The following is a 21,342-nucleotide window of genomic DNA, read 5'->3' as shown; positions in this document are numbered from 1 at the left end:
CCAATTATCTTTTGCTTTATCTTCAAAGTGTTCCCAATGGTCTTTTAGTTATAAATATGCCATTTTTAACCAAAATGAAAAAAAAAAACTCTATCCTTATCTAGGACAAAGTCTCTGTAGAGAAGAAGTAGTTCATCAGTAATTTACCTCTAAATTGTTGGTGTTACCATTTACATGAAGTAACCCCACTCCCCTTCCTGTTACCCATAACTTTACACCCTTTCCTGCTACCTTACAGCCCCTCACACCCCCAACCTAACATTAGTGGTGCAACAAAACTGGCAATCAATTTTGGAGCTATCCAGTTTTGACCAAGATGCCAGCTCAGACAAGGAAAACAAAGAAAAACATGGACCTACTCGTCAAATAGATGCATCAAAATGGAGCAGAGCAGGGAGCTTGTGGCCCCACCATCATATTTTCTATCTCACAAATATGCTGTTTTTCGAAAAGCCTTTTTTCTTCTTCTCCTGAGTCACAATCATTTGTATGTTTATATATGTCCCCCATCATCAGAAAAATGCAGAAAGAAAATGTTAAAAACATCAAAAACACCATTATCATCAGAGTTTGTCTTTAAGAACGGTCACCGTGGCCCCAGGAGATACACAGTTCTCCGGTTTTATTAACTGGTTTAGCAGAAGTTCAATGTGAGTTGCAGTGAGTCGACAGCTGGATGCAGGGAGAGATCTAAACATTAATCCTTGTTCTCTTAAAGTTACAAAAGTCAGATGAAAACACATTATTAGAAAAAAAGAAATTCTAGTCATTCTATAGCAAGCTGTTGTCTTCATAACAATGAATCACCAAGAGGCCACAAATTTGAGATAACTCATTTTTGAAACACAGGGTTCACCTGGTAACTGCACTGACCCTTCCAATCACTCTAACAACCTGAGTTTTTTATGTGCATCTCCTTACACTCTGCAGCTGAAAGTTGTGCAGATGATGATCCCATACAGAGCTAACTTCTATTCCAGCTGCTGGAATAGCAAATTTCAAGAGATATTAAGGGTTTTTACTTAATTAAAGAAACAAAGTGAAAAAACAGCAATAATAGTCAAATGTAGCAATGTTTCCAACTGTCCTTGGAAAAACAATTTGATTTAAGAAACAAGTGAAAAATGCAGAAAAGGCTTTTTAAAATGGGTAAAGATGGTTATTATTTGATTTTTTTATAATTCACTTGCTAACAGTTTTTTGTAAGCCAATGAGCACAGCTGACTGTATTTTAAATAAATCAACAAATTAACTGAATAATTAATTATTCCATGTTATTCTCAAACCCCGTTTTATCACAAATAACAAAAATCCAACACCAAATTATGACATTTAGTGAAATTTTAGAACATTACCTGACTCCACAGAGGACGATGATGAAGATGTTGATGAGGATGGAGATGAGCAGATGAATGAGGTGAAATGAGCATCATGCTGCTACGATGGTTTAATTACACATCACTGATCGCTGGGGGAGAAGTAGAGATAATTATGTTTGCTGTCTTTTATGGAACTCACCTGGTATTTTAACAGTCCCTACAAAAACTGTCTTGTTCTCAGCAAAAACCTGTGAAGCGTAAATTTAAGATTCATCTTTAAAGTGCACCTGTTCATTTCACATTCCTACATGAGGGGGGGGGGGTTGTATTAAAGATCCACTCTGGTCATCTTTTGATCTAATTTTAAAGTGTTCCCAATAGGTTTTTAATTATGATTACAGCGTTTTTAGTCAAAATCACAAAACCTGTGGTGGTACCATTGACACCCCCCCCCCCCCTCTCTCTCTCTATGACAGTCACTGATAAATAAAAACTCTATGTTTAAACTCTCTCCCGCTAGCTTACAGCCCCTCAAACCCCCAACATTACCAGTGCAGCAATAATAATAACTGGCGGGCAATATTGGAGTTTCTATCCAGCCGTACAGTTTTGAGTCAGGTTCCAGCTCAGACAAGGAAAAACAAAGATGTACATAAATCTGTTTGTCTACAAGTGGATGCATCCGAATGGACCGGAGCAGGGAGCTTGTGGCCGGCCCAGCGTATTTTCTACATCACAAATTAATCTTTTACAAAAATAATTTTTTTTTGCCTGTCCTAATTTACAACTTTTTGGGAAAAAATACTCAGAAATGCAATTTTAAGCCTTTTTCTTTATATATGTCCTCCATCATCTGTAAATCGCCACATGAGCACATTAAATACACCAAAAATGCCATTTTCATTGGAGTGGGGCTTTAAAATGATATTTAAACTTCTATTTTTGCAATTAAAGTAGAAGACCTTTAGAAACTATAATTTAGAATCTTTTTTGTTTAAACAGAAATTTGTATTCTGTTATTATTACTGAAAAACTATCAAAAAAAAGCTAAAATGACAGCTCCTTTTGTGTACAAGTCCTAAGATGAATAAACCACCAGAACATATGTTTTTTTAAGGTTATACATTATCCACCTCTTTAAAGCTCTTTAAAAATAAACGCAATATTTTTCACAGGATTCACCCTCCAGTCACACCCAAAAGTTATCCTCATCTGCTGCGCTCAGTCTTCCTCAGGAGGAAGGCTTTTTCCAGTGTGGGCAGAGAGTCCCACAGGACAAACTCTGTAATCCTGAGATCTGTCAGCTCAACAGAAGGTTCCCCTGTAGCCCACTGACCTGCCGATGAGTAGGAACTCCCCCACGAGTCCCTGACGTCTCATGGCCATGAGGATGTTGCGGACAGTCATGCCTTCACAGAAGCATGCCACCACTCTCGCCTTGGGCAGGTGCGCTCTCAGCCTCTCCAGCAGGCGATCAAAGCTCTGCTCTCCGGCGTTGCTCCAGATTTTGCCTGAGGCAAACATGTCAGACAAACACACGTCTGTGACCCACTAGTTTGATTACTTTTCTTTGTGGTTGATGTCCTTTATTTTGTGAGCTGCTGTTTGACATTAAATATTCAAATTTCAGAGGCAGGTCAATAAAATTCAGCAGCTTTTCACCGCTCTTCACAGAATTTGGGGAGAAGTTTGAGAAAAGAGGCTAACACATAATTTACAATACGTTAGGGATATTGTGAAATGTCGTGGATGTTGTACGCACAGTGTTTGTTACATTTCACAGATTTTCAGGATGAGTAGGCAATTGTATTAGGGTGACAAACACACCTCATTTTGGGTATTCCACATAACAGTCTAAACTATGTTCAGTGTGTGTTTACTTTTTGGGGCCAAAATCAGAAAAATCTAAAATTAAAACATTTTCAATGTGTCAACAATTTCAACATTCTGTGGAAATAAAAAGCTGTTTTTTTTCCAGTAAGTCATTCCAAGTTCATCATTCAAACAGCCATGACCACATGACGTTGTTTAATAGACCAGCAGCACCACCTGGTCACAGCGCCTTTAGGTTGGTAGTAGACAGCCAGATGTTGCAGGTGAACTTGTGAGTCTCAAAGTGTCATCAGCAGACTTACATCAAGACACAGAACTACTGGCAGAGTTTGTGACAGACCCCTGAGTGGAGCCGTGCAAATGACAGAACACATGACCAGTACCTAAGGACCTCTGCACACAGACATGGTTTAGCAAACGCCACACAGCTGCAGCCCCGTTTACCAGATGTGAAGGATGTGAGTTTCCCCACTAACTATTGACAACTGGCTCCACCGCTTTGACTTGAACACCAGACGACTGTTGCAGGTGACTCCACTGACACCAAGACAGCGGTGTGAACGTTTGCAGTACAAGACCATGTGACCTGGACAATGTAGGAATGGTCTATAGCCTCCTGTGTTGCGTCAGTAGTGCAACAGTGCAACAGTCTGGGCAGACATCACTTAAAAACTGATTGGTTATTGTAGATGGTCCCCAATTCCACCAGCACACCCCTAACTTTCTGTTCATGGACTAAAATGCTCCACTCATTGTGCCAGAATTGTCACAGTTGGACTTCAGGAAGTACGAGTCTCTCAAATGGTTTGACCAGAAATGACCCCAGACCTGAAGGCCATAGAGCACATCTGGAACCAGCTGAAGCAGAGACTGGATGACGGTACCCCAAGTGATCTAGCAGAACTGCATGTAGCACTTGTGGAACTCATTGCCTCAGAATGACATCATGAGGCTAGTGAGGAACATGAGACGTCCCCTTCAAGCTTTACATAACAATATGCCTGACCAATTATGAGTCTTGTATTTGCTTAAATTGATTCATTTCCTGTGAAAATATTAATTAGAAATTATTCAGATAAAAGTCGTTGCATTTGTAAGGAATTACTTAAACATCTGCTGCTCTTACCTGAGTGAGCAATACAGATGCCTTCCTTGGCTGCCATGTCCTTGAATGCCTCCATCCCACTCTCGCCATAGTTTCCTGAAAAGCCATACAAACAGTCAAAAAAAGCCTTCATAAAAGTAATTGTTATTTTATCTTTTGCCACATTCTGTGAATAACAAGAGGGCTGGAACATAAACAAACTGCTTTCCAATCATGAGAGGTCAGGGAGCCTGTCTCTACATCCTGCAAAAAATGATTCAAAGCAGTGACTTAAGTGAGTTTAAAAAAAAAAGACTCCCACTGTGGTTCCTCAGTCTTTTGCCAGAGAAAGTGGGTGACCTGGAATTTATGCAAATGTGTGTAAAGTTGTGAACACTGGCAGCAATGATGATAGGATTCCCCACATCTCAATACCCTCCCCCATTTTACATCTTTCAGTCTCAGTGTAGCAAAAAAAATAAAATAAACTAATAATAATTGATTGTTTTAGATCTGATGCATTAACGAGATGTAATTAGCTTCTAAATCATCCCGTCTGTTCTGACGATAAAAGAAGGCGGTGCCTAAAGACATCCAAGACAAGTCCACAAAGAAATAGTAGGAGACCTTAGTGGTTAAGAAGTGCAGGGGCGGGCGGCATGCACAAAGAGCAGACAAGCCCCCCCCCCCCAATGCTTCTATTTCTAAGAGTGCAGTCAGGCCAGTGATGAGGGAGGTGTAAAGTCCTGTAATTAGTGTCTTAGTGAGAAGAGCAGTAGACAGATGGTGCAGACCATCCCTCCCTCGTGTCCTCTAAAATACATGCACACGTACACGCTCATAGTGCTGCCGTGACCAAAAATCAATAAAGCTTGTGGGTTACCTCACACTGGATTCAACAGGGATCTGTGTAAGGGAGCCTCTGCCACACAGCTCTGCTTCACTCTGCAACACAAACGCTCTGTCTGTGTGCTCAGCGTCACGGCTACACACTGCCCCACAAACACAATTTCGCTCTCATCCGCAACCCAACGCCACCCTCCCCCATGAGCGCCAATGCCAAGATAAAGCATCGATCATGGTGGGAGTCTGGCTGCAAACCCAAACTGGTTTCAGTAACAGGTCAAAATCACAACAAAAAATTGCTACAATAAATATGTGTAATAAAACCACTAAAAGATTAAAATTCACGGGAAAAACAAAAAGGCAGCAAGTAAAATACACTAAGTGGACTACATGGTGAAAAGAAATCCTTCTGTTCCTTCTGAGCACATTACATTTCTCTAACCCGCAAACATTAAACAGCATCTTGATGCAAACTGCCACGTGCACGAGGCGTTAAGCACTTTGGCTTTTTCCCCCAATTCCACTGACGTTCACAGCTTCTTTAAATTTGACTCTTCTTTATTTGTTTTACGTCATTTTTTTTCCTTAATATTACTCAAAATGTGCATGCTAGGTCTGAAGAGTTTTTCAGTCCAATTTGATAACTTGGATTTGCTAACGCAGACAGCAGGATACACTGAAACTAACCATAGAAACTGACAATGTAAAAAAAAAGATTGGAAAGCAATGCTTCTGGGCTTAATTTCTGTACTCTGTAAATATCTGCACTCAAGTAAAGGAGAACTTTTAGTCTGATATCACATTTTTATCTTAACAAAACAAGGCAATGCATGGCTGTTTTCTGAATTAAAAATTGTTCTAGCATACTCTTTTCAAGCATTTCCACATTGAAGTGACTTCCTAATGTTGTGACTTAAGGACAACAGAGGTGTAAAAAATAAAAAAGAAGTGCAGGTGAAGAAAATTTGCTGTGCAGCTGCACCTTTTGGTCTTCGTCGAGGCATTTTAGGGTCTGAAGATGATGAAGCACTAAATTAAATTCAGAAGCTCAAGTTACAGCCCAAACTTTCAAGAAATTGGCTGATTTCTATATAAAGCTGCAACAAAAACAAAGGACGTGGAAGTTAAAAATAAAGTTTAAAATAGGCAGAATGTGTCTATCCACTCCATGGATGTCCATAATCCGTCAGTTCCCGGGCTCAGTAGTGGATTGACAGATGATGTTGAAAACAAACAGTGGAGGTTAAATTAGCTGAAGGCCGTCTACAGTAAAATAAGGTGAAGCAATTCAAATAATTTTAGAAACTAGAAAAGTAGATAAAAACATAAGCAAAAAAAAAACAGAACAACATGTTCTGTAGTGAAGACTAATAGTTACCTGAATCAATTTACCTGCTGTAAATATCACTTCTAAACTGTTTAAAGTTTAAAAGATTTTTCTAACTAAGAGAAGTTTGGACATCTTTAAAGCTTTTATTTAAATTGATTTTGTAGGAGCACAAGACAACCCATAATTTCAAACATCACACAAGTGAGAAAAACTAAAGGCGGACTTTGAATCCCATTAAGGAGTTTGATGTTTTGATACTAAAAGCTAAAGTTGTTAAAAATACGCTGAAGATTTTACTTTTTTGAAAAACTTACCAAAGAATAGACATTTCGAGAATCAAAAGGGTACCTGGCAGTGCAAAGTAAACTGTCAACTTGTTTGCTTTATACAGTATGTAAATTTGGTGACCAAAAACCATCAGCCATAATGGCTTCGTGAGCTTCTTAGTCTATGTACTGAAATTTAAGTCGTTGAATTTTAGTGCAGGTCCCTCTTTTTGACGTTGACAAAATGGTATTTGAGGATTATGATGCAGCTTTGCTTCTTGAGTTTTTGTTATTTTATGTATTTAATTGGAATTAAATAAAAACACGTCTTTTTGTACCACATCGGGTGAATTTAACAATTGGTTAAATCACATCTACTATTTACCTTAAATTGTAAGTATTTTTTATACTCCTGGGTTTTTCTCCATTATTTTTTTTAGAATAAAGACCAAAAATAGCCTTGACAGGGATCCCTGTCACCATGAGGAGATTTTAATTAATGAGTACATCATAATTATGTTTCTGTAGCTTGCTATAGGGGGTGTTTCGCAGTTACAGGATGACGATGATGGAACATTGGCGTGGGTGCATTTCCTCTATTGAAAGATTGATCATAGCCTGTTAGAGTATGTGGGAATGGATGACATATGTCAAAGTTTGCATCGATAAAACAAACTGAGCTCAACCAAAGTGAGTTAAATTAAGGGAACATGACATAATGACGAAGGCACAGGAAAAATGACACAGAAATACCAACTCATCTTATACCTACTGAATACTGAATACTGAATACTGAATACTGTAAAGCATTGCCTTACTGAATAACAAGTGACCATAAATTGTCAAACAGTAAAACTGCTCTAACTTTATTTTCTTCGTGCTTCTTGACTAAAAAGAAAATGAATTACTGAAAAAAAAGTCGATCTGTAAACCTTTTCTTTTAATAAATGTATGTAAAACACTAATACACAAAACATTAAGAATTGGTAATGTTTCCAGTGTTTCTGTTGCTAAAGGTTTTTTCACCACTTCAACTCTTCTGACAGCCTTTATGAACTGTGTACATTTATGAGTCACAGTTCATGTCAGGTTCTAAAGCATCTTTGCTTCCATCTATTGTATATAGTATCTGATCTGTGTGACCTCTTTCCATCCCATAATGTCTGTTACAAACAGAAATGGCAGACAGAGTGATGGTTATAGAATGCTCTTCCTCTAGACCAAAACCATCTGGGTATGCTTCTCCCTCAACAACCAATGCAAGTTTGCTGACAAATACAATTCAAAGTGCTTTACATAAAAATAACTTTAAAAAAAATTAATAATATATTTAAGGAGTGACCATCAAAGTACAAATTTGAAGACAGTAAAAAAAATAACTGTACTCAAACCTTAAAGTAACAGTGAGGATGTCAACTTTTGAATAAAAACAAAGCTAATGCAGCTGAGAACAGGTGAGTCTTTAACCTGGATTTAAATAAACTGAGTGTTTCAGATAATGTAAGGCTTTCTGGAAGTCTGTTCCAGATCTGTGGAGCACAGAAGCTGAACGCAGCTTCTCCATGTTTGGTTTGGACTCTAGGAACTGACAAAAGCCTGGATCCAGATGACCGGAGAGGTTTGTTTGATAAATATTGGGTCAGGAGGTCTGTCATGTTTTTTGGTGCCAAATCATTCAAAGCTTTATAAACCAGTAACAGAACTTTAAAGTCTATCCTCTGGGAGACAGGCAGCCAATGGAAAGACCTCAGACCTGAACTGATGTGGTTTACTTTTTGTGGAAGTTTTGAATAGACAGCAGTTTCCTAGTGGAATTTTTTTTGGTAGTCCTGTAAAACACTGTTACAGTAGTCAAGTTGACTAAAGATGAAAGCACAAACTAGTTTTTTCAAGTCCTGCTTGAACATTAGATGTATAATCCTTGAAATAATCTAAACCGTTAAGAACCCTTGGTGACATCAGTGTAACAGAAAAATATTAAAAAAGGTTTAGTCGTCCCTTTGGTTTGTGGTGTATTCAACATTATTTAATTTTTCAGGAAATATGGGTCTAGGTTCTTATGGGTTAAGATGATGGCTGGTTTTGTGACTGCCTAAATGTGTCTATCAAATTATAGGTCTGTGTCCATCACTAAACCAAGTATCTGGCCTGATAGGTGGTTTTTAGATGATAGATTGAACCTGTGTAACAATCTCCAACGGTTTCTCTTTATTCCCAAAGAAAATAATCTAAGTTTTGTTTAGCTGAAGTAGGTTGTGCTACATCCAGTCATTAATATCTTCAATGCTTCAACCAAAAGCCTGTATAGGGCTTCTTTCCCCTGCTATCATCCTGGTGACATCTGCAGTTTCTAGGGATTCCCTTTCCCCATGATTTGGTTCAAACCTTGGTTTTTGGGTCATAGCTTTGTTTTGGTTCAATAAATGATTTGTCACAGCTGGACATCAGGAAGTGAGAGTGTCTCGTATGGTTTGGCCAGGAACAACAACAAAAAACAAAAAATTCCGAAAAAAAACATATACTTTCAAAGAAAACATACAAGCAGAGGGATGCAATGACAAACTTTCTCCAAGACTCAGTTCAATGGTTTATCATAAGGTTTGGTTTTAAATCAAGAAATGTGGAACCTCTAGTTGCTATGGTAACTAATTTTGTTAATCTTAATTATCTGCGTCAGTGGGAGCATTTAGATGTTAAACAGAAGTGGCTCCAGGAAGGAGCCTTGGAAAACCCCACATATAATTTCTGTTGACTCAGATGTGAAGTTACCAAATGATACAAAATACTTCATGTTTCCCAAGTAGGTTTGAATCAGTTCAGTACTGGTCCAGAGAGACCCATACAGTTTTCCTGTTGTTTGAGTAATATGGTTAACAGTATTAAATGCAGCACTGAGATCTAATAAAACAAGCACTGACATATTTCTGCTGTCTGTATTCAAACATGTCACTAGTCACTTTGCCCAGAACCATCTCAGGGCTGTGCTGCTGTCTGAAGCCTGACTGGAAGACATTAAAGCTTACTCAACTGACTATCTTATTTAACTGACATAAAACAGCTTTTTCAATTTTATTACTTGCAGGTTTGACATCTGCTTGTAGTTGCTCATATGTGTCTTATATATATGTTCCCTTTTTCTGAGGGGTTTGATTACAGCTGTTTTCAGGAGTTCTGGGAAAATACCAGATGTCAAAGACAAGTCCTCTTGTTCAGAAAAAATGCTAAAATGTTATCACTCCAAAAACACATCAATGCCTCACAATGAAATTTGAAACTTCATTAAGAAAGGTTTGTGTTAATCATCAGTCCATTCTAGATTTCTAGAAAAAAAAATATTCCTACTCATTCAAATGTCCTTGTTATCCACAGTAATCTTTAACAAATCCATTACAAACTGCACAAAAAATGGGCTGAACAATCATTTCTACTTGGCCCTCCTCCTGAATTTAGAGAAATACGAGTTTGAACTGAAAAAGTGAGAGGATTGACATAATCACTGCATAGAAATCATTCATGCATGATGGCTCTTCCCAATGAGGGTGTTGCACTCACTGTATTCCAGCCGTCTGTGGGAGTGTTTCATTCGTTTAGCCTAATTACTGTTCTGATATTACATGTATTATTCAGTTTTGTGTATATCAATTTTTAGCATATTTTCCCTCCAGATGTAAAATGTTAATGCAGGAAATTAATGAGTCTCTCAATAAGCCATTTCTAATATTTCTATTTTGTCCATTTTGCATGTACTTTTATTTATCCCAGCCCCCCTCCTGCATGAAAGCACACATACACTCACACACGTACTTCTGGAATCTACATCACTCTCCATAAATGTCGTTTTTTTTTCCCCTAAACTAATCTTTACTGTTCTTGTTTTGTGTTGACAGTTCTCTCTTCTCTCTTCTGCTGCTGCTGCTGCTGCTGCTGCTGCTGCTGCTACACAGTTTCTGAGAGGCCAGGATTCAACCTTGAAGATCAGCTGCAAGGTTAACCCAGCAGCCTGCAAAGAACAGAAAGACCTTTGCTGCCAAGCACTTGCAAAGATTGCAGTGAAGGATCCTAGGTTTCTAATAATGAGAATAACCATTTTCTTGTTACTCACAGAAGGTCTCATATGAACACCAAGGTGCTTAATAAATCCTCCCCCTTTTGATGCTGGAATGTAAAAAATGAGGTTTCAGTTATGGTTTGCAAACCAAGCAGGTGACTGATTTTCTGCTCAACGGGCTCTGACCTGACAATAAGGCACTGAAAAGTACAAAATGTTCTTCTTTTTTGCTCGATATAATGTTGTTTTCCAGTCAGTAAATGGGTTTCATGTCACATGAGTAGCAAATCAGGCACATACACACTTTCAAACAGGCATGTCTTTGGTGTGAAAGCTCTTTACTGTGAGAGCAGCAGTTTCTTACAAATCAATATGAAACACCTGTAAGAAAAAAGTTAACAAACAACAACAATCTTGGTCAGGTCCAGATTCCCTCACCACTCAATGCTTAATATACACATCGGAATAAACAATTCCACGATCCAGTTCCCTGAAAATTTCCCAGAAGTCTCTGCAAAAAAACAGTTTGCATCCTTGCTCACTAGATTGGTGAATATATACCACAATGCATTGCATTTGAATGATTTGTCATGTTTTCATCATCACAACACAATGGATTCATAAATAGTCTTTATAACTGTTCATAATTATTACGTCTTTACTTTGGCAAATCTGTGACATCATATTTGCCGTTTAAAAAAAATATTAGTGAGCATGGTGTTTCAATCCAGGGCACTAGATGGTCCTGCACTATAGTTTGGAACGGGTTTTGGGAGTAGAGAGGGAATTTGTGCACAGCCCAACACTTTTTCCTCATCTGATGCTTTAAATCCCTTAACTTTGGTTTAGCAGGATTCTCTGACACCAAGAAAGGTTTGGTTTCTAAAATGAAGGCTAGCATTGTGTCTGCAAAAACGCTTGTTTTTTTCATGTTCATAAACTGTGCAAATGTTCCACATTCAGTAAAACAATCATTTTGCTGAGGAACCATAGAAATTGCAGCATGTGAGGCTGAACTGTCTGATGTTCAGCAGTGTCTTCCCTCAGTGTTATGACTGACTGAGTAGACACTGCATGAGGAACAAAACAGTCTAACACAAGAGAAAAATTGACATAACTTAGTTCAAAAACATAGGACAAATGCAGGAAGGCGTTGATACAGACAAATGCAAAAGAAATCACCCAGACCCATCACACATGAGATTAACTCATTACAAAAGTAATCTATTACAGTTAAATGTTACTCTTTGCTGTAACAAGTTAGTGTAAGGCATTACTGATGAACTTCGAGTAATAGTTTACTCATTACATGTTCACTAACATGTGTTTTATAACAGACTAACTATCCAAAATGTTTTTCAGCATCAGAATTCTTTATTATCATTGTACACAAGACGCTTGTTACAACAAAAATATAAAAGCAGAGAGACTGTGATGGGTTTGAAGAAAAAAAAATACCTTAAACTAAATCTTCTTGGAATTTTCAAGGTCACCAGCTCATTAAAGGGTCAAAAGGAAGAAAAGAGACAACTATGTCCCAACCCCTACCGTTGATTCTAACCAGCAAATGATCGAATATGATTTAAAAATAGAAAAATTGATCTAAAACCAACAAAAGCACAAGAAGGATGTACAGATGCCTAACAGAAGGAATCTCAGGAGACACATTCTGACTCTGACAGAGCACCAAGGAATCAAGAACACAGAGAAGCAGAAAGAGAGCACTGACAAAGAAAACATTAAAACAGTCTGAGGAAGTTTACCAGCAGTCAGAAGAACATCTATTGTTCCACAGGTACAGTTCATTGTCAGAACCAACTTTCTTTCCACACTTCATCCTTTTCAATGCCTTTCCCCACTTCATCCTCACTGATCTTTGCTACTTCCTGATCCACAGACACCACCACCTCTTTCTTCGCTAACATTTTTCTCGTTGCACAGTTCTTCACAGCTCTCCTTCCATCTGTCCATCACACTTGTGGAACCTGTCAACATTTCTGTCCTTGATCATTCTAACCTGCTGCATGTCCTTCTATCTCTGTTTCTCTGTCTCACCTGTACAGATGTATCTCTCCCTCTTTTGTGTCCAGCCTTTTGTAAAAGTCTTTATCTGGTCTTTGCCACTTCCACCTCCACCTTTACCTTTTGACCTTTTTACCTTTGAACTGAATTGTACACCCAGTGGCAGCATAACATGGGTTAATACAAACACTTGGTATCAGAGCTGTATGTTTTCTGTCTTTCTTTATTGATGGTTCACTTTGAAATTTACTTTTAAAAGCTCCACTTCACTGACGCAGCAAAACCTCTCTGCCACAACTGTCCTCCAATCATGACCTACTGATCTACTTCCTTGTTTTTGGATCCCAGCAACAGCAGCTCTTTGGCCTGTAGCCAGCTTCAATCCTGCTGAAATATTTCCAATTAAACGATTTTGCCTTCATAAGCTGGAAACAAATCTGTGCTGAATCTGCTCCTCTCTGTACTGTAGTGTTTCTGCTGTCCTGAAACTCCCCTGTTATATTTGTAACATTAAATGTTGGGTTTTTATAAAAGACAGCTTTAGTTTTTCTTTCTGGTCATATTTTGGAAGAAGCTGCATTCTCTTAAAAAGACAGTTTTTACTTATGTGTAATTGAGTTGTTTTTCTACTATGACATAACTGCAAAAAAAAATACTAAAAGTAAGTACCCATAACTGTAATTCAGAGGGAAGAAAATGAACCAAAAGCACGTATTTGTATGCAGATTGGAGTTTAGAGAAGTGTCCTCGTACCTTCACTGTGGATGGCAGACACATAGCTCCAGTTGTATCTCTTCACAATGTCTACCATGGCTCGTGCCTGCTGAGCATCAGAGGGCACCACCCGCATAAAATATTTGTAAAGGCTCTGAAAGCGTAAAGACAAAGGACAGATGAATGTAAGAAGTATTTTTGCTTTGTCACATAGTAACATACACATTTAGTAAAGCAATTTTCTCTTTAAAGACCTACTCTGATGAAAATGTTTTGATGTTTTAAACGGGTTGTGGCAGCATTTCTTTATTTGATGGAAGATATATATTAGAAAAATGTAGCTTAAAATTGCATTTCTGTTTATTTATTTAAATCGTTGCGATTCAGTAGCAGATGAAAAAGATGCGGTTTGAAAAAGATCATTGTTGTGACACAGAAAATATGCTCCGCTCCATTCTGATGCATTCGCTTGCAGACAATTGATCCTTGGGGTTTTTCTCATCTGAGCTGGTATCTGGGTCAAATATTGCTCACCATTTTTGTTGAACTGCTCGCGTTTGGTTGGGGGTGTGAGGGGCTGTAAGCTTGTGGGGGAGCATGTAAACAGATGGATGATAGGACATGGGAGTGGGCTTACTTCACACCAACAGTCCTGCAAACAGTTCAGAGGTGAATATCTAATGAACTGCTGCCACTCTGCAGAAACTATGTCCTAGAAAACGACACAGGTTTTTATAATTTTAGCTAAAAACGACGTAATCATAATTAAAAGGTCACCAGGAATGCTTTAACAATAGATCAAAAGATGATCAGAGTGGGTCTTTAACTGTCTCTGTATCTTTTGTGCCTCTCTTTATAGGGAGTCAGCCCACCTTATCACTGAGGTCCATACTGGTGGCAGAGTAGGCAATCTGTGGTATGTTGAACAGCTGCAACAGGTTCTGGACCTGAATGGCCACAGAGCTCGATCCTGGCCCAATCAATCCCACAATTGGTTTCTTCCCTCGCATTGGAGTTGCGGCAGGGTCTGTGCATTTCATCGTTGTTGTGCCACCTCCTCCTCCTCCTCCCCAGGCTCCTCCCGCACCCCACTCCTCAGCCTCATCGGAAGAGACCAGCGAGTCCCGTATGAACTCGATGCTCTGCTCCAGAGCTACGGCCGAGTTCCAGCATGAGTCCCGGATCTCACAGCCCAGACTGATGTTGGGCAGAATGTGTTGATCTGCGTTGATGCGATCCAGCGTGTGCATCATGGCCTCCACCCTCTGAATTCCATACTGCTCCCTCACAGCACCACATTTGCGCTCATGTACCTGAAAAGCCAAAGATTCAGAAGATTTAGATCAAATAATTGACCACTTAATAGTTATTGTCTTCTAATATAATTTTGTCCATTTATAAGAGGAAAATAAAAATAAAAAAGTTGAAACCAATAGGTAACCAAGATTTTAGCTTCTAACTCTTAAACATTCATAACTTTTTTTTTTTAAAGGCTTTCTCCTCTTGCAACATTAAGACATTGTCATTGCTGTAACAACAAAATAACGTTTTGTTTTCAAAGTTTAAAAATCAAAACATAGCAAAGAGACACAAAAACACTAAATCACCTTGTCAGCAGGCGGCTGATGATGAACAGAGAACAAGGCTCCGATGATGACGTCTCCGGGGATGTGTGCTACCACTCGCCTTTCACTGGACTGAGCAGAAGTAGCTTCCTCAGGTCCAACCCAAACACACAAAACCAGCAACAGCCAAAGCATCATCTTGATCCGCTGACTTGATAAAAAAGAGGATCTCAGATTGCCGGGGCCGAGCCGTCACTGGAAGCCACTTGTCCGAAAAGCAGTTTTCCCTCCCATAGCAAAAGCAGGTGGCACATCCGACAACTTAAAAAAAATTGTGTTTCAGTGCATTCCTCTTCAGCCTGGTGTTAGGGTGCAGCAGCTGAGACAGGTGTAGCAGTGCAACATGAACAATTCAAAAGAAATTCCGGGCTCAGACTCATTGGCTGAATGTAATCCAAGCTCCTCCAATTACAAAGCTGAGACGGTCTCCACAGTAACAGGTGACAGAGAGGAGGTTTACATAAACCTGTAAGCATAAAAGACTTTTTTAGAATCAAAAAAAGTACATTAGAAAAGTAAAAGGATCAGTATGGGCTTAGAGTTTTAGATCCATAATAAAACAGTTACACAGCTTAGAAAAAGAATGCAAGAGTCTGTTCATGAGCTGCACGCTCTTCTGTGACGCACAGCAAGCAGCACATTTAGTTGATGCTCAACACTTGTGTTCTGTCTGTGGACTGTTTGTAGTGCATCTATTGATGCTCTGGAAACTTTGGCCCAGATTTGCACACGTTTCTTCCTCTTCCAAAAGAATAGCCGTACATCACTGTGATACTATCAATAATGCAACATCAATATTGCAACCCCCCCACAACAATGTAAGTAGAATTAAGAAAAGCTTTATAAATCTGAAACACAAATCACATTATATAGAACAAACTGTTAATTTATTGTTTTGTTTCTTCATAATTAAAAGAGTTAATGAAAAGAGGAAAAAAATTTGTCACCACACTAAAAGGCCAACCCCAAGTGTTCTCCCCGTAAGTCAACTGCATCAAGCTTCTGGGTAGTCTATTGACACAGCTTTAATTGTATTACTTTAATAGAAGATTAGGGGGGTGTCTTTAAAAGGAGCCTTTGCACATTGTTAGTCGCGCAATTTAATTTGTTTGCAAGGCTGTATAAGACCTGCCGTACGACGTCCACAGGCCACAATTTGTGTGTGCTTTAAACTTATTTTAAAAGCAGATTATTTCTTTGGCAGCAAAAAAGCAGAAAATGTGAATAAATAAGAGGATGATTTGTGAAAGAAATATGTAACACTTCAAGGAAATGAAGCAGAGTAAGTGGATCAAAATGGGGAGTCATCTGCAAAGCTACCTGACATTTGACACACATTTTAGAATACGCTAAACACAGGTTCTTGAACACACATTGAAGCAATGGAAATCTGGTGAATGACTTTTCTCCAGGCTTTTCTTTCACAGCTTTATTCCAATATAAAGACTTGGTGTCACACAATTGCATTAATAATTTTTCCTCTATCATCAATTTTCAAACACTTTGGTCACAGTTTGGCCTGGTTTAACTTGCAACACGCATTCAATGACTACATGTTTCGTACATAGAGCCCGAAAATGGACATAAAGACTTTCGTTTAGCTACATCTGAAGGCAAAGGTTTTGAATGCTGAAGCCCTAAACGCGTTTTCAGGTGAGTTTACATAGACTATTCATTGGAAGTGGCCACCAGAATACCTATTGGTGAGGGCGGTGTAAACTTAGTTCTCATATACAGTCAGTGGGAAGCACAGGAAATCATAGGGTCGCAAAAAAAAGAATCAAAGACACAATGCCAATCTGATGGAAAAAGAGATAAGGAAGGAAAAGTAAAATCGAAGCTAAATATGCAGAGATGAAAAAGGCAACATCAATCAAAACACAAGGCAGCGCTTGACTGTGTTCCCCTGACCACCTTTAACAGGTGTGTCATTCTGTCAAAGAGGTGACTGACAATCCAATAATGAACACATCGACTGAGACTAAGCTTCAGCCCATGCAGACACCCTGTCTCACTTAATGATGCAACTGTTTGTCAGACTTAATGAGAATCACTCCCATCCACACGTTTATAGAAGAACCATCCTCTCTTAAAAGCATGGCAGTGTGTGGGTGGATTCATGTTTGAATGGCTCTCAGTGCTGCATGCTTTTCTCTGTCATTTTTCAGAATAAAGCTATGAATAGTCAAAGGTAGATTTTGGATGCACACTTGTGTTCGAACCCCCCCACAGCACACAGAAATTATGTTGTTTCTCTTTTTTTGCACATTTCACTGCTAAGACAGTGAAATGGCCAAATCCAATCTGTTCTGAAAGCTCCTGACCTCGCCCCCCTGCTCTGCCAATAATTACAAACACAAATGTGTGTTGGCCATGCAGAACAAAGCAGAGAGAACGGATCTCTTCCCCAAACATGGTGCTTTAAAAAAACTGTTATAAATAATGTCCTGGTTTTAAAAAGTACAATAATTGAAGCCTTTTCTCCAAAAATTTAGATTAAAGTGAAGCATTGAAAAATGGAAATTGTTTAATTTGGTAATATCTGCGCTTTGCATCCAAGTCAGTTTGGAAGTGGATTTAAAAGCTTTCGTTTGTGTGCTGTTTTAATGAACATATAAATGTTTAATGACCTTTGGGAGGTGGTTTTACAGGTTGAGAATTAAACCATACCCTGTATTTGAGAACAAGAAGGCATGGATAAATAGAAAAACAGATCTTGATCATCAGATATTTTATATATTCTAAATTTCTTGCTCTTAACTCTTTGAATAGTGGATAGAAGAAGGCTTGAATACTTTAAAACGTTTTTTATTTATTTCTAAAAAATCCTCATAGGGAACACATTGGTGCATAGAAAATGTCTTTTAGTGGGAACTGATTCACAGGAATGTGTAACACACAACCCTTATTCTGAAATCCAACACATTTATCTGAAATCTGGTTGATGCAATCATTGAAAAACAAGTTATGAAAAAAAATATATTAAAATTAAGGACCTGTGTCTTTTTGATTCAATATTTAAGAGAATAAAAAGAATATTCTACAATGAAAACAGAGTTAATATAAAAGTAAACACAGAATACATTTTTAAATAAAGCTTATTAATTGTTCTTTTCGATGTATTAGATGTGATTTGACAAAGGCTAGGGAATTGTCCAAATTCCCCCACTACTTCGGGGACTATATCAGGAATTTGATTTTTTTGGGGGTAGGTGTCCAAATCTTCAATTCCAAAATATTTTGGAATTCCCTGGGAAAATTCAGTGTGCATCAATGTCACTGACTGTGAAAGAGAACTGGACTGAGCAAATGTGATTTCACCCATTTAAAATGGTTTACTTCCAGCTCCAACCAAATGAAGTGAATTCGTTCTCCATTTTTCCACAATGCGGACGCTGCCATGTTAGAACCAAACAATGTCAGTAAGCAGTTATCGGTCTGAGGCGTTCTGAGTCAATGTTTCCATGGCAACTATTGTCGCCAATCAAGAGTAAGATGGTTGGAAGGCAACTCCCCTACCAGTTGAAAGTGGACAACACAAAATCAGTCAATCAAACTTTTAAATGTTGAATGTTAGGGCCAGCGGACACCACCTATTTTTAGTGAGGCATCTGATTGGTCAGTTTATAATTTCAATTGGCTGATTCTGATCCAGAAAAAAGCTAATTATCATTTCAGTTTTGCACCATATTAAAAGTTGTTGCATAACAGCACAAAGCCACTTTTCTCTGCGACAACCAGCTTACATTGTTTAAGTAAACACTTTACAACTGCAACGTTTTGCATATCAGTGCAAGGCTGCTTTTCTCCGCTTCAGAATCCTTTGCTATTACGTTATTTGCTTAAACGGTTGAAGATTTACGATAGTCGAAAGAATGTAAACACTGGAGCCAAAGCTCTGGTGTTAAAGGGTTAATTAAGAAAGGCTTCATCAAAATAAAACTAGTAGGAAATAGATTATGATTTAAAATATAACAAATCTTTTTTTTAAATAGTCATACATTTTTTAACTCGATTTCTAAAATTGTTGGCAAAGCTTTGCAAAGTTGTTGGTTTAAATTTTCATTTTTATAATTTTTTTCTCATGTTCTGTACTACAGGGGCGGATTTCTGGGGGGGCACTTGGGTGGCCGGTAGTTGATCAGGCCGTAACGGATTTAGAGACACCCCTGCCTACACGAGTCTTTATCTATTAAAAAAATAATTTAAAAAAAAAGAAAGAAAAAAAGAAGAAGAAAAAGAAGAACTGATCTGAACTTCCAGATTACGCACCAGTTCTAAACAGCGTTTGTCTTTGTAACGACGCCTCTGGGGAGAGCAGGATCCGAATCACAATCAATAATACTGCATGCCAATACACTAGTGACGAGAGGAGGCTACCTGCAGCAAATGCATCAGACAAAATGTGACAGCGACGCATGCATTAATACTACCCCAACGAGCTCTGACCTTAAATCAATATCCTGCACCGTTTGGACGCCGGTGGAGCTGGCAGCAGGCACCGCCGGTCCTCTGCCATCAGTGTTTCCAGCACCCTCATCCTGTCTTCTGCCGCTTCCCAACGCATCCATTTTAAGTTGAACTAATAAGGGGACCGTTGTGACATTTTTCTAATCTAAACCCGAAATTCATCCCTGACGAACCTGCTCCTTCCTCTTCCAAGGAGAAACGCTGGCGCAGCGCTGCATCCGTCAACCGCAAAACGGAAGGAAAGTCCGCCTTTTTTCTGCGCACCCGCCTGCGATGTACTCCAACTAAATCGTGGTGCAAAAAACCTGAAAGAGGCACCCTCTGAAATGCGGGGATGAGAGGCTGCGCTTTAAGCCCCCTCCGTCCAACTGGTACAACCGTCTCTCTCCCATTCATCCCCGCCTCATCTACACGGGCTGCAGGCATCACCCCAACATTCAGTGATGAATTGCAGCAAACATCACTTTCAGAGACAGAAAAGTGTGAAATAAGTGATAAAAATCAATTTTGACTCTGCGTCAGGACACGGGGAGCATCTCTGCTGCTGCTGCGTAAGATATGCCTTTCTTTTCTTACCTTATTGGAATCTCAATGTCTCTGAGTCACTTGCGGCCCCCTCGCTTCGTAACAGTGATGCGTGTTTCCACCACGGAGAAAAGAGACCACTGATAGTCCAATGTCAAACAGCCAGAGACGCTGCTGCTCATCTCTGAGCTGCTTCCTCCGTTTTCCAGTCACGCACACCTGAGCCTCTCTCCAAACACCTCTCTCCTTCATCCCAGCCCTCTGCTCCTCCTCCTCCTCCTCTCATCGCATCTCCCTCCTTTTCATCTCAAGCATATCCTCTTTTTCTAGACTCCACTTCTTCTTCTGATGCTGCTGCTCCCCATCTTTTTTCACCAAAACAGACTCTTTACTGTTTAACTTCCATTCCTCTGTGTGCTGCTTGCTTTGTATCTGTTGCTCCTTCAGGTTCTTTTGCCAACATTTCACTCAGCTAGTATCTTCAAGCAAGTAGATATCAGCCTAAAAGTAGACCAACCTAAAAACAGGAGTGGTGTTTTGTACTACTTTATGAATACACTGTAAGCCTATACTCTAAGCATGATCAAACTGACAATTTTTGAATCATTATTCACTTTTTTCACTTTCTGTTAAGCAACAACTTGTTTTCTTAATCCAGTTATCATCATTTGAAGCTGGTGGCACGGTGGCGCTGTGGTTAGCACTCTTGCCTCACAGCAAGAAGGCCCCTGGTTCAAGTCCCAACTGGGGGACTTGAAGCAGAATGGGGGACCTTTCTGTGTGAGGTTTGCATGTTCTCCCCATGCATGCGTGGGTTCTCTCCAGGGACTCCAGCTTCCTCCCACTGTCCAAAAACATGCTTCATAGGTTAATTGGTCACCTCAAATTGTTCATAGGTGTGAATGTGAGAGTGCATGGGTATGTGACATGTGTGACCCTGCGACAGACTGGCAGCTTGTCCAGGGGGTACCCTGCCTTTGCCATGCTGGGATAGGCTCCAGCAGCCCTGTGACCCTGACAGGGATAAAATGGAAGAACATGAATGAATGAGTCTACAGAAATTAGAATAGACAAACATTGTAATCAAGAAACTGTACTATAGTTTGGAGTAAGAGTTGTATTTTTTTGGCTAAATGACATGACAAGAATGAGGTGAAAACTAGACATCTAAATATACTGAGGAGGATTAATTTAAATAAGAACAGCTGTGTAAGATTAGAAACTCGAACCTTGTGTGACTGTGACTGCGGAAATACACAA

General features: G+C 39.1%; 1 protein-coding gene and 1 long non-coding RNA gene across 4 annotated transcripts in view; both read right to left on the bottom strand.

Annotated features, from left to right (window-relative positions):
* The window catches only part of grm5b (glutamate receptor, metabotropic 5b), an 81,844-nt gene extending 61,440 nt beyond the window's left edge, over positions 1–20,404 (bottom strand). Inside the window, exons 1-6 of one of the 3 annotated variants that reach the window (XM_011482838.4) lie at positions 20,134–20,404; positions 15,070–15,553; positions 14,335–14,775; positions 13,502–13,616; positions 4,279–4,353; positions 2,656–2,830 (exon numbers count right to left, since the gene is read on the bottom strand). In XM_011482838.4, the coding sequence (XP_011481140.1) occupies positions 2,656–2,830; positions 4,279–4,353; positions 13,502–13,616; positions 14,335–14,775; positions 15,070–15,225 (962 nt within the window). In that variant the 5' untranslated portion in view covers positions 15,226–15,553; positions 20,134–20,404. Of the gene's footprint in view, positions 1–2,655; positions 2,831–4,278; positions 4,354–13,501; positions 13,617–14,334; positions 14,776–15,069; positions 15,554–19,536; positions 20,084–20,133 lie in introns of those variants that run through there. The other 2 variants (XM_020708385.3, XM_078956512.1) reach the window with 2 other exon arrangements.
* LOC144996816 (uncharacterized) lies at positions 10,516–11,355 on the bottom strand. The gene is made up of 2 exons (XR_013659621.1): positions 10,781–11,355; positions 10,516–10,678 (listed from the first exon to the last, which is right to left on the bottom strand). It is a non-coding gene; the product is annotated as an uncharacterized LOC144996816 (long non-coding RNA).
* Positions 20,405–21,342: the final 938 nt, after the last annotated feature.

The sequence above is a fragment of the Oryzias latipes genome, chromosome 13 (assembly GCF_053564925.1).
Source record: "Oryzias latipes strain Hd-rR chromosome 13, Olatipes_Hd-rR_3.1".
Taxonomy (NCBI): Eukaryota; Metazoa; Chordata; class Actinopteri; order Beloniformes; family Adrianichthyidae; genus Oryzias; species Oryzias latipes.
The sequence above is the reverse complement of the archived record's forward strand: the minus strand, read 5'-3'. Positions and strand labels throughout refer to the sequence as shown.